Source organism: Oryctolagus cuniculus, chromosome 7, assembly GCF_051225735.1.
Source record: "Oryctolagus cuniculus isolate XC-2025 breed Fujian yellow rabbit chromosome 7, ASM5122573v1, whole genome shotgun sequence".
Lineage (NCBI taxonomy): Eukaryota > Metazoa > Chordata > Mammalia > Lagomorpha > Leporidae > Oryctolagus > Oryctolagus cuniculus.
Window position 1 is genome coordinate 154,932,940 of NC_142873.1, and position 12,320 is coordinate 154,945,259.

General features: G+C 61.3%; 1 protein-coding gene across 2 annotated transcripts; it reads right to left on the reverse strand.

The window, feature by feature from the left end:
- Positions 1-1,492: 1,492 nt before the first annotated feature.
- CTRC (chymotrypsin C) lies at positions 1,493-7,747 on the reverse strand. 2 transcript variants are annotated; one of them, XM_002722343.6, is made up of 8 exons: positions 7,681-7,747; positions 6,421-6,512; positions 6,221-6,318; positions 4,798-4,923; positions 4,136-4,272; positions 2,918-3,063; positions 2,018-2,170; positions 1,493-1,567 (listed from the first exon to the last, which is right to left on the reverse strand). In XM_002722343.6, the coding sequence occupies exons 1-8, from the start codon at positions 7,718-7,720 to the stop codon at positions 1,553-1,555; spliced, it is 807 nt and encodes a 268-aa protein (XP_002722389.5). In that variant the 5' UTR covers positions 7,721-7,747; the 3' UTR covers positions 1,493-1,552. The 2 variants fall into 2 exon arrangements, with proteins under 2 accessions (XP_002722389.5, XP_089157604.1); XM_089301478.1 differs by lacking the exons at positions 6,221-6,318; positions 6,421-6,512; positions 7,681-7,747 and adding an exon at positions 5,478-5,615.
- Positions 7,748-12,320: the final 4,573 nt, after the last annotated feature.

A 12,320-nucleotide genomic window follows, 5' to 3' on the forward strand; every position in this document is an offset into this window, starting at 1 on the left:
GAGAGAGAGCGCGTGAGCGCTTTCATCTGCTGGTTCACTCCCCAGATGGCCGCAATGGCCAGGACTGAGTCAAGCTGATGCCAGGAGCCAGGAGCTTCTTCTGGGTCCCTGATGGGGGTGCAGGGCCCCAAACACTTGGGCCATTTGCCTCTGTTTTCCCAGACCACCAGCATGGTGCTGGATCAGAGGTGGAACAGCCGGAACCTGAACTTCCAATCCAGCTCTCTGCTATGGCCTGGGAAAGCAGCGGAAGATGGCCCAAGTCCTTGGGCTCCTGCACCCACGTGGGAGACCCAGAAAAACCTCTGGGCTCCTGCTTTCAGCCTGGCTCACCAGCCTGGGCCATTGCAACCATCTGGGGAGTGGCCCAATGGATAGAAAATCTGTCTCTCCTCCTCTCTCTCTAACTGTGCCTAAAAAAAAGAAAAAGAAAAAAGAAAAAAAAAAGACTGAGTGCGGGCACCCTGGCCCCAGGGCCACTCGGATGCTCCCTGCCAGCAGACCCGGGTCTGGTCTAAGGGCCCTTCTGTGCTCTTGGTCTACACTGTGTATCCCAGGTGATTCAAAGACTGGGTGCAGGACCGAGCTGGGCCAGCTCCTGTAGGCTCCATGGCTCTTGGGTAACAAAAGTCATTCCTGAGAGGCAGCTCGGTGTGCTGGGGTGAGGGTCCCTGTGGTCCCCACCACCAGGAGCGGGAGTCAGAGGGGGGTCGGGCTACTCCCGGGCCAGCCAGGGGCAGCTTTCAGAGGGCAGAGGCCGTGGTGAGGGCACTGCTGGGCTCAGCCCACTCCCGGGAGCCCCCCGTCCGGGCCCCTGTGGTCAGGGACGTCCCTGAACAGACCCGCGTCCCTCTCATCCTGGTCCCTCTTGCCCTCCCACCAGCCTCACAAGCCCCCAGGGTTCAGGAGCTGCTGGCTGGCTCGCCTGTGACCTGGCCCCATCCTCTCCTCACCCTGGGCCTCAGTTTCCCCAGCTCCTGGTGTACTGAGAGCTGCCCCAGTGCTGGCCCACGGTGACTCCGTGTGGAAACATGGTGCCCTCTGGGGCTGGAGTCTTCTCTCCTGCGCTGCCCCCCCTTATGTCGGGCTTCACCAGCTCCCTGGGCAGTGGGTGCGTGCAGGCCAGCAGCAGCCGCGGGCTCCCTGCTAGGCGGGCCACCTGCCAGGGAGTGCCTTGGAGGCCAGCCATTGTCCCTGATCTCAGGGCGCTTCTGTGGGCTGGGGGTTCAAGTGCAAGGGCTGTCCCAGGGACACCCTGTTCTCCACCTGCAGTGGGGGGGGTCTTCGGAGACACGGGTGAGGGAGGTGGTGATTGGGTCAGGGCTGGTGAGATGGAGGGGGCAGGGCTGACGGGGCCTCAACTCCTGTCCCTTGGGCACACACAGGACCCCCGGGCTCTGCCGCTGGCTCTTGGGGGGCAGGAGAGGAGGAAGGGGCAGCCCTGTGAGGGCTTGGGGACACACAGGGGAGGCGCAAATGAAGAACACAGGCGGCTGAGGATGGCGGTTTATTGTTGGTGCAGGGTCCGGCGGCCGAGGCTCTCCAGGGCGCATCAAAGCTGAGATTTCTGGAGGAGTGGAGGACAGCGTGAGGGACTCTGGGTGCCCACAGGCCCAGGGCAGCACAGTGGGCAGCTCCCGGCTAGCCTGGTTGGAGCCCCCCGCTCAGTGTTTCAGACCGTGGGATAAATGGGGCTGAGAGTGAACCCAGAGGGAAGGCCCCCACCCCCTGCACGTGCCCCCTCTGCGGGGGGACAGATGCGTGCCTGCACGGGAACCGAGTGTTTGCTGATGCCAGGAAGCAATGTGTGGGGGCGTTGATGGCTGCTGCCTTTGCTGTCCCCATCTCCAGGCCTGCCGCGGCTGGCGTCCCATCAGCACTTCTTGGAGTAGGAATGAGTGTGTGTGACAATGACTGAAGGAGCGCTCCGCCAAGTGACCGTGTGGACGCAGGGAGGGGTGGGGGAGTGCATGCGGGAAGGGGCGGGTGCAGGGGACGGCCGCGCAGGGGCACCCACCTCGTGGATCCAGTCGATGTAGGCGGACACGCGCGTGAAGACCGTGGGCTTCTTTAGGGTGTTGCAGCTCAGGCCGGAGCCGAAGCTGACGATGCCACGCACCTCCCAGGTACCAGTCTCTGTCTGGCAGTTCAGTGGGCCGCCCGAGTCCCCCTGCGCCAGATTGGCTGCGCATCAGCACTGGGCCTCCCCCGAGCCGGGCAGGGGGTGTGGGCCCAGCTGTTAGCCAGGCTACCCCTGTTTTGGCTTCAGGCTGCCCGTGGTAAGGGAGGCAGGCCAGGGATTAGGGGCTGCCTTGGCCTTGCATTGGGAGGCCCTGCTGTGTCAGACTGGCTCTGGGTTTGACCTTGGGATGACTTTGGGTTTGACCTCTCTGTGCCTTGGCTTCCCTAACTCATCAGGTCGCTGTGACTACGGCTCTGGGAGCAGCCCCGACATGGGAGGGTGCTGAGAGCATGCTGGATGCCGGGGAGGTGGGAGCTGGGTGGGGGGGGCGCTGTGTGTTTTATCACAGGACGGGTCCTGCTTTTCTCTGCTCTTTGTTGATTCTGCATCAGACCCCGGAAATCCCGACTCTGTGGTCTGAGGCAGCTGATGGCATCAGGGACATGCATGGGACTTCGGTGAAACACACTCAGTCCCCCCAGCATCCTTGTGACATGGTCACTATTGCTCCATTTTATAGATGGGAAGACTGAGGTCCAGAGCCTGCCCAATGTTACTCAGCTAACAAGTGGAGGGGCTGGGGCTTGAACCCACAGCTCTCCTGCTCTCACTGCGGTGCTGGGGAGAGGAGGCGGGGTTCCCCTCAGCCGTGGGCCCACCCAGGGCTCAGGCTCCTCCCAGGGGAAGGGTTTGTCCTGCACCCATCTCCATTGCCCCACCCACTGGGTCACTCACGTTGCAGGCGGAGATGACGCCGTCGCCCCCTGCGCACACCATCGTTTTCCGCACCCTGAAGCTCCACCAGTCCCACCTGGAGCAGGTGGCGTGGTCCACCACGGGCTGCAGGCCCTGCTGCAGGTCGTCGGCGATGGGGCCATTGGCTGGGGACAGAGTGAGCAGTGCCAGGGAGCCAGCCCGGCTGCGCCAGCCCCAGGCCTTCAGGGACCAGAGGCCTGGGACAGGAAGCAGGTGGGCTGGGGCTGTGACTTTGTGGGGGCACAAAGAGGGGAGCGTGGTCCCAAGCTGTTGGGGGCAGGGGCCCTGGGCTGGGGGTGGGGAGGGGAGCAGGCCGGAGACAGAGGACATCTGTGTAGAGTGCCCTGGGGTGATCTGGGCTCTGGGGGTTGGACTGTCAAGCACTTCTTTGTAGGTCTCTGCCTTCTGTGTCACATATCAGAAGGTCTTTCCCACTCTAAGATTTCCTGAATATTGATTTGCGTTTTCCTCCAAGTCTTCCGTAGTTTCATTTCTTTGCGTTTAACCTTTTAATTCGGCTGGAAGCAAGTTGGGCATATGGTATACCATAAGATCCACTCCCCCTACCCCCAATGGCTTATTTTAGTTTATTTATATGGCGCTTGCTGCACGCCAAGCCGTGTTCCAAGTACTCAAAAATTCTAATCATTTAATCTTTACTCGCACTTGTTAGCGTGTCTGTCGCATGACATGTGCTTAATAAATATTAGCTGTCATTATCACAAAGTTTAAAAAGATGGGCAGATGTGGGGCCGGCGCTGTGGCGTAGTGGGTAAAGCTGCTGCCTGCATTGCCAGCATCCCATGTGGGTGCCGGTTCTACTCCCCACTGCTCCACTTCCGATCCAGCTCTCTGCTATGGCCTGGGAAAGCAGTAGAAGATGTCCTTGGACCTCTGCACCCACGTGGGAGACCTGGAAGAAGCTCCTGGCTCCTGGCTTCAGATTGGCTCAGTTCTGACTGTTGCCGCCATTTGGGGAGTGAACCAGTGGATGAGAGACCTCTCTTTCTCTCTCTCTCTCTCTCTTCCTCTGCCTCTCTGTAACTCTGCCTTTCAATAAATAAATAAATCTTAAAAGAAAAAAATGGGAAGATGTTTAGGCAAAAAGGGTAGTGGTGAGCGGTTGCTAGTGTCGGCTGACTGTGGGAGCTGCTTCCTCCAGGAAGGCTCCCTGGATTTGCAGGGGGCTGTACTCACTCCAAAGTCGGCCCCAGCCAGTGACGTAGCAGGGGTAGTCATGAGGCAGCAAGGAGCCCTCCTCTGGCAGGCAGGCCTCCTGGATGGTGTCACTCAGCTCCACTGGCTCCGCCAGCTTGATGAGGGCAATGTCGTTGCTGGAACCCAAAGCAAAGAGGGTGAGCAGGCAGAGGACCATGGCCCCACACCATGATGCTAAGGGTCTGATTTGGAGGTCAGTCCAAGGTGACCGGACACCATTCATAGATTCCAACTGCCAGCTGCTTAGTGGCTTAGGGGCGTCGCTGGAGGACACATGGCCCTGTGTCACACACGTGAAAGGCTTAGCCTGGGGAGGTGGCGTGGAAGCCCCGGAGCCCCTGCTGGTGCTGCAGGGATCAGGCACTGAGGATGAGTTCTGGCTCCGCCCCTGGCTCCGCCCCTGGCCCTCTGGGGAGGGAGGGAGTGCTCAGGGGTCTTCACTTCTTATGTACCCTCCAGGGACCCTTGGCCAGCGAGAAGAAGGAGAGGCGTCCGTCTCCACTTTGCATTTTCCCTTTCTGCGTGGAGTCTTCTGTGGGCTGCTCGGGGTGAGGGTGGGGAGCCAGGCGCGGGGTGGACTGGGCTCTGCAGCTCAGGAAGCCCGCCTTCTGCGCCTCCAAGACGGCCGGCTGGGCGCTCACCTCACTAGGAAGGAGTTCCACTTCTCGTGGACGTAGATGGAGTCCACGCCCACGACCACGGAGCCGGCCTCGTCTTCCTCTACCAGGCTGTTCTTCCCCAGGGCCACACGGTAGGTCAGGGTGTTGCTGGGCAGAGGGGGACGACAGGGTCAGGTGGCCCCTTGCCCCTGCCAGCCAGCAGGGTGGAGAGGGGACACGGGGCTTGGGGGTCCCAGCCCTGTGGCCACTATGGGACTCTGGGGTTCCCACCCTCCCTCCCCAGGGGGAGGGGGAAGGAGCCAGGGGACTTGGGCATATCGGGTGGCCTTGCTGCCCCTGGCCTGGCATCTGAGGCCTCAGGCTCTCGTCTGTAAGGTGGAGGTCACGTGGTCACTCACCTGTCATGATGGCTGTGAGAATAAACACATCCAAGCTACCGCTGCCTCTCGCCCGTGTTACTGCCCCAGCCACCTGCCTGCCTCCCGCACCTCCCCTCTTCCCCTCCTTCTTCCTTCTTCCCTTGTAAGAAACAGCTTTTAAAAATGCATTTGAGAGTCAAAGAGATACAGAGAGAGCTCCCATCCTTTGGCTCACTCCCCAGATGGCCGCCACGGCCACGGCCGGGCCAGGCTGAAGCCAGGAGTCAGGAGCTCCATCCGGGTCTCCCATGTGGGTGGCAGGGGTCCAACTTGAGCCATCACCTGCTGCCTCCCAGGGGGCGCGTTAGCAGGCTCTGGAGCTGGGAATCAAAGCCAGGCCCTCCCATACGGGATCCCGGCCTCTTAACTGGTGTCTCCTCCGCGAGGCTGAGTGCCCGCCTCCTGGTCTGCTCTTAACCCGGCTGTGCGAGTCTTCTACACCCTTGTCTGCTCAAAAACCCACCAATGGCTCCGCCTCATTCAGCGTCCACACCCACGTCCTTGGGCGCACCTGTGTGGTCAGGTCTCGGTTGCCTCCATGACTCTCCTCCTGCCCTCCCTCGCCCGCCACTGCCGCCAGCGGCTTCCTCGCTATCTCTCAGTTGCATCCTCCAGGCCCTTGCCTGCTGTTCTGCACACTGAACTCCCTCCCCCGGCATCGCCATGTCTTCCCTCACCTCCTCCATGTCGTCTCACTCCCCCACACTTTTAAATCTCCCCTTCTGGCCTCGTTTTCCTTTCCTGCCACTTCATCTGTTACATACTTGCTTGTTTGCCTGTTTCTCTGTTTCCCACTAGAATGCAAACTCTTCCAGAGCGCACAGACTGTGTCTTTATGGCCCTGTCCCCTAGCACACAGGAGGTGCACAGGAAATGCTTGTTGACTGACTAAGCGAACAACTGAAGTAAATACGTGGCTGATTGAGCTCAGTGCCTGGAGGGTGTTGCTCAACAAAGGCAGCTGTGGTGGGGCGTCCCCCCCCCCCGGGGCGATGGCCGGGCCCTGTCTCAGGTTCCTGGTTCACCTGATGCAGTGGGCAGCAGTGAGTACATGCTTGGTGGAGATCAAGGTGCCGCCACACGTGTGCCGCCACGTGTCGTCCTTGAGGTACTGGAGGGAGACCTGCAGGAGGCAGCAGATGGGCCACGTGTCAGCCGCGGTCCTGGGAATCCCCCCCACCCCACCCGCTCTCTGGTCCCCGCCTCCCGCCACACACTCGCTCACCTGCCAGGGCCAGCTGTGGGGGACGGCGCTTTCTCCTCCCACGACCCTGGCCGACAGGTTGGGTGCGAAACTGGGGACTCCGCAGCTGGAGGCTGGGGACAGGAGGGAGGGGCACGGTGAGAGGGCAGCAGCAGGCGGAAAGGGCACAGACCTGGGGTCCTAGTGAACTACATGAGGGCCGCCGTCTAGCTCTCTGGGCCTCAACTTCCCTTTCTGTGAGATGGGAACAACCGCAGTTACCCCGTGAGTCCGAGCAGGGACACCGCATCTGAAGAGTTTAGCAAAGGGCTCCGTGCGGAGTGGGGGCCCCTGTGTCGGCACGGAGGTGAGTGAGGGTGAACCGGGAGTCCAAGGGCGTGAGCTCCCCTAGCATCTCTGGGGAGCTGTGTGCAGTGGTCAGGAACGTGTGCCCTGCGGTGAGACAGACCTCCACTCTCATCCCGGCGCCACGGCTAACCAGTGTGACCTTGGACAAGACACTGAGGCTCACTGGGCCCGGGGTCTCCTCTGTGAAATGGAGCTATGAGCAGCCCCTCCCTTGCCAGCTGGTTTGGAGGCTCAAATTGGTTCCTGCATAGAAAGAGCGGCACAGAGGAAACAGCACAGAGGGGCTGCTACTGTTACTGCTATTGTTAGCCAGAGGACTCTTAGTCAAGTGCTCTTGTTTGCCAAAAGAGCCTGCGAGCTTTAGGGAGGTGTAGATGCAGGGGCCCCGGCAGTTGGGCCATCCTCTGCTGCTTTCCCAGGCACATTAGCAGGGTGCTGGGTCAGAAGTGGAGCAGCCAGGACAGAATCGGTGCCCAAATGGGATGCCGGCATGGCAGGAGATGGCTTTATCCACCACACCACAATGCTGGCCCGCTAGTGACATTTAAGCCAGGTCCCTCAGTCCCTGATCTGAAAGAGTGGCCCTAAGATGGGGGAGCAAAGACCCCCGTGGGGGAGGCACCCCTGGGAGGTGCAGATCCGGTGGTCCTGGAGGGAGCCCAGGGTAGGGGTCTGCCATGTCCCCGCCCCTTGCTCGGGGCTTTCCCCCTCGTGGCTGATCCTCAGCCCAGCTGGGGAGGGCAGCCATCACCCCGACATCACTGGGCTGGAAACAGAGTTGCCAAGTGGGTCGTGGGGGCATCGACACCTTCCTGGTCAGTGGCGTTTGAAGCCGTTCCTAGAGAGCAGAGGGGGCCCCTGTTCCCGTCCCTGTCCCCGGGGGGGCTGGCCGGAGCTCAGGTGGCTGTGGCCAGCCCCCGCCCCCCCGCTTACCGCAGGCCAGGAGCGCAGCGAGGACTGTGATGGCTAGCATGCTGCAGGTGGGTGCTCGGGACCGACTGCCCCGGGCCGGCAGGGCCTCCCTTATATAGGCAGGGGCAAGGGGGCCCATCAGGCCAAGGCTGGGCCACCTCTCAGGGAGAACCTGTTCAGATAAGGCCCTTTCTCTGACCTTGGCTGGTTACTGTTTAATACGGCACGTGCTGGGGCTGGCGCAGAAGCCAGGCGTTTCTGGGGCAGGGTCTCGGGGACCCTCCCGCTCTGCTAGGAGTGTGTTCTCTCTCCCTCCTTCATTGCTTTTAGTTGTCCTTAACTGGGCACCTACTATGTGCCAGATGCTATGCTCAACACTTCCTGCATTATCTCACTCAATTCTTCCGACAACGGGACGGAACGTAGAAGCCATCGCTGGCTCCTCACAGGCGAGGAAGCTGGGACTTGGGGGTGGGGGGAGTGGCCGTCCAGGGCCACAGCCTGGCAGCAGCGGACTCAGGCTTTGAAGCCAGTGCTGGGAGCATCAGCCCAGACACGCGGCCTCCTTCTTGCCTTTCTGGCCCCGTGTCGCTTCTTTCTCCCTCATTCAACGACCACTGCCTGGGCGGGGTGCTCTCCTGCACCTGCTCCTAGGGCTGGGGTCCGGGCTGAGGCTCTGGCCGACCTGCAAGGTGCTTGGCTGGCCAGCTTCTCTCCTGCCCCATCTGTGAAACCTGAAGGCTGAACCCTGAGGCTCTTTGCAGTGCCGAGGTTCCATGCCTGGAAAGTAGGGGTCAGCGCAGCTCAGAGCCCAGCGGGCGCTGCTGCGAGGGCCGGGAATCCTGGGGGGAGGGGGAGGGGAGGCTCTGGCTCACTCCTTCTCACACAGCTTCAGTTGGATCTGAACACAAGCAGGTGTTACTTTGGCCCTGTGGAGATCAGCAAGTGTGAGATGGGAGTGGGAATCTGTGTGTTTTGGGGGGTGGTGGTGTCTGTCCCGCTGTGATGACCCTAGGCTGGAGAGAACATTCTGTCCCACTCTAGAACGTTCTGTCCTGAGGGAGGGGGCCGTGGCCACCGTCCAGGCCACCTCAGACCCAGGCTTGTTGATCCCCAAGTGCTGCCGAGGGCCAGCCTGGCCTGGGGGCTGGCGCCAGGAGCAGAGGGCAGGGTCTACAGGCAGGAGGCAAGACGCTGGGTTTCCGTCTCCACCAGGGGCTGGCCAGCGGCCGCGAAGTGGGCGCCCTCTTTGGGCCTCAGCTTCTTCCATGTCGCTGCAGCAGCCTGGCAAGAGGATGAGCCGGGCTTCTGCACGTGGGAGCTCCTGGGTTTCCACCGAGAGATCAGCAAATTCTTAACACCCGAGTCAGCCATGTGCATGTGGCCACAGACACACGAGTCAAGTGCACATGGACAGGTGCACATGGACACGCACAGACACACACACACATATCCACATGCTGATGTCACCCGGACACACACACATAGACTCAGGCACACCCACGTCATCTAGGCACACCAAGCCCACGCATCATGTCATCCAGTTACAGACACATGCACACACACACACACCCCGATGTCATCTAGACACACAGACACGCACTCATCATCCACCTCGAACACAATGAGTTACACACAGACACACATTCCAACGTGTGCCCAAGCATAGGCATGGCCCCCGTGCCTCGGGCAAGGTGCCGGGGGTGGGAGCCCTCGCTGGTGTTGCTGCTGTTACTGGTATGTAGCACTCACAGGGAAGCTGGCCTGTCCTGGACGGAGGCCATCAGCTGAAGGCGCAGCCAGCACCAGCTGCGGGGGAGCCTTGTCACCCAAGGATTGTCCCCGAGAAAGCCGAGGCCACCGTTCCTGCTTCAGCGCTGAGTGGGGCCGTGCTTTGGGGCTGCACTGCACCCAGCCAGGAGGGAAAGCCCAGCGCCACTGCTTCCGAGCTGTGTGACTGTGTCAGTGCCTCAACCTCTCTGTGCGCTGCAGTCCTTCAACTATGCAGTGGGGATAAATACGTGCCTGTCCCCTCGGGCTGTTGCAAGGGGTCCTGGCACCATGGAGCTGCTATTATGATTACAGTCGTCATCTGGTTCTTTTAAAAAATTTATTTGTAGGGGCTGGCCCTGTGGCATAGCAGGTAAAGCCTCTGCCTGCAGTGTTAGCATCCCGTATGGGCACCGGTTCCAGTCCTGATTGCTCCACTTCCGATCCAGCTCTCTGCTATGGCCTGGGAAAGCAGTAGAAGATGGTCCAAGTCCTTGGGCTCCTGCACCCACGTGGGAGACCCAGAAGAAGCTCCAGGCTCCTGGCTTCAGATCGGCGCAGCTCCAGCCATTGCAGCCATTTGGAGAGTGAACCAACGGATGGACGCTTGCTCTTTCTCTTTCTGCCTCTCTGCTACTTTGCCTTTCAAGTAAATAAATAAATTCTTTAAAAAAATAAAATAAAAATTTCTTTGTGACGGAGAGTGAGCTCCCATCTGCTGGTTCACTCCTCAAAAACCTGAGATAATGGCTGGGGCTGGGGCTGGGCTGAGGTCAAAGCCAAGAGCAGGAACGGGGCTCAGATCTCCCGCGTGGGTGGCAGGACCCCATCCCTGGGCCCTCCCGGCTGTGTTAGCAGGCAGCTGGAGTCAGGGGTCCGAGGTGGCTGTGGAGCCCGGTACCACCCTGAGGGACACGGCGCCTTAGTTGCTCTCCTCCGGCTCTGAATGAGAAAGCCGAGCTCCGAGCTGTCGCCGGGCGCCTTGGCCTTCACGAACCCCTTCCTCCATCAGAAAGAACCCACCATTGTGTGCCATGGCTGCACGAGTATAAAGATCAGTGTTCCTTCGTCTCCTAGGGATCGTAAAGAACGACACGCGTGTGAGCCCCTGAGGTCCGGGGGCTCCAGGCACCATGCCCGCCATGCTTGGGGAGCCATGGGGCCTGGCGGAAGCCCCGGCCCTGTTCGTTGTCTGTCGTGCGTGGTGAGCCAGCCTGGGGCCATGTCTCATGGGTCATCCTGAGCACCCTCTCTGGGCGCCGGCAGCACCTTCGGCTGCGCCCTGGGCAGCCAGGAGAAAACTTGTTGCTGGCAGCCCCTGAGCGTGGGCACGCGCACAGCCGCTGCCGCCCTGGCCATGACCCCGGTGCAGGGGACAGCTGGCCGGAGGACGCCATTACCCCGCTGGCCCCAACTGTGGCAGCAAAGGCTGAAGGAGCAGCCCACGCTCACTGTGTACCTGCTATTGTGGGCCCCACGCTAAGGCTGGGGCCAGTGATGAGAAGCCCCTGTTCAGCCCCAGGGTAGCCTCCCGCCTGGGCGGGTGTGTCCAAAAGCACCCAGACTGCAAAGTCCCTGAGCCACCCTGAACCAACTGTGCTGGGGGAACAGCCACGGGTGACCCGGCAGGGGCTGGGTGGGGGTTGGGAGTAGGATCTGGTCAGATGGTGCCCCAGGGCCCCAGGAGGAGTGAGGCCAAGGTCGGGCGGGAGGGGGTGGGACGAGAGCCTGAGAAACGGGCAGGTGCCGCTGACTGGGCCTGGGTTTCCTGGCCGCGGGGACAGGCCTCTCGGGCGGCAGCTGTCGCCTTTTGGATAAAGCCCCCGAAGAGCTGGCAGGGCTCCCTGCCGAAGCCAGATGCAAGGACGGGGACAGACAGGGCTGGGGGCCCCGTGAGGGGAGTCAGGGTTCTGTGGGGGTCTGGAGGGTGTGGGGGTGGGGCTGGGACTCAGTGTGTGGGGGGAGCTTTCATGGGGGGGCAGTCTGGGAGGGAGGGGTCTGAGGCAGCATCTCTCTGGATTCCTGATCACTTTGGGCCTCGTTATTCCTCCATGTGCTGCCTCTACCAGGGCCCGGAGTGGGGGACTTGTGCAGTCCGAGGCCCGTGGGAGGAGCTGGCACGGGACCACCAGCTCTTGCTCTCTTTCTTCAGGCTCCCGGCCCCGTCCGTCCCAGGCCCCAGGGCCCAGGCTCAGCCGCTTGGACTTAAGCCCTCTGTCGTCCCGCGGTCCCTTCCCTCCAGCGTGTTAGGCGTTCGGATGTTTGCTCAGCTTAAACTCCTGCACTGACGGTGGTGGCGGTGGCAGCGTGGGCATTGGCTTGGGGCTGCCCTTGGCCTTCCCCACAGGGGCCTGTGTGGGGTCCTGGATGCTGCAGTACCACCCATGGCCACCGGGAGGCAGTGGTGCCCAGGCTAATCTCAAACTGCTTCTCCCTCTCCCTCTCCCCACAACCCAGGTTATGCCTGGGAGTGTTTGTGCAGGGGTGGGGTAGTGTGTGTGTGTGTGTGTGTGTTTTCTCTACCTGGAACCACAGGGCTGCAAACACCCTGAGAGGTCGCCAACCTCGCACTGAACGTACGGGGAGACTCAGCAGGCCCCTGATCTGTCCAGAGTAACCCAGGGCTGCAGGTGTCCACCCCTGCTCTCCCCGCCACCCCTGCCCCCAGTATCCTAACTCACTCAACACCTCTGCGTCAGTGTGGCAGGGGTGGGTGCTTGGGGAGCGCTGAGTGGCATCAACCCAGAATCCCCATGGCTTAATCTCACTGCTGGCCACTGCATGTGAACCAGCCCCTCTCCCCTGAACCCCCGAGGCAGGGTGGTCCAGTGGTCAGAGCACTGGGCTGGGAGCTCAGCTGCCTGGGCCCACCTCCTGCTGCCCCACTGGCC

What these genes read in the sequence shown, in the direction of transcription:
- CTRC (XM_002722343.6), bottom strand. Translation starts at nt 7,720, where the DNA reads ATGCTAGCCATCACAGTCCTCGCTGCGCTCCTGGCCTGCG. An exon ending in TGGAACTCCTTCCTAGTGAG is followed by an intron (nt 4,273 to 4,797) that starts GTGAGCGCCCAG and finishes TTTGGGTTCCAG; the next exon opens with CAACGACATTGCCCTCATCA. An exon ending in TGGCTGGGGCCGACTTTGGA is followed by an intron (nt 3,064 to 4,135) that starts GTGAGTACAGCC and finishes CTCTGTCCCCAG; the next exon opens with CCAATGGCCCCATCGCCGAC.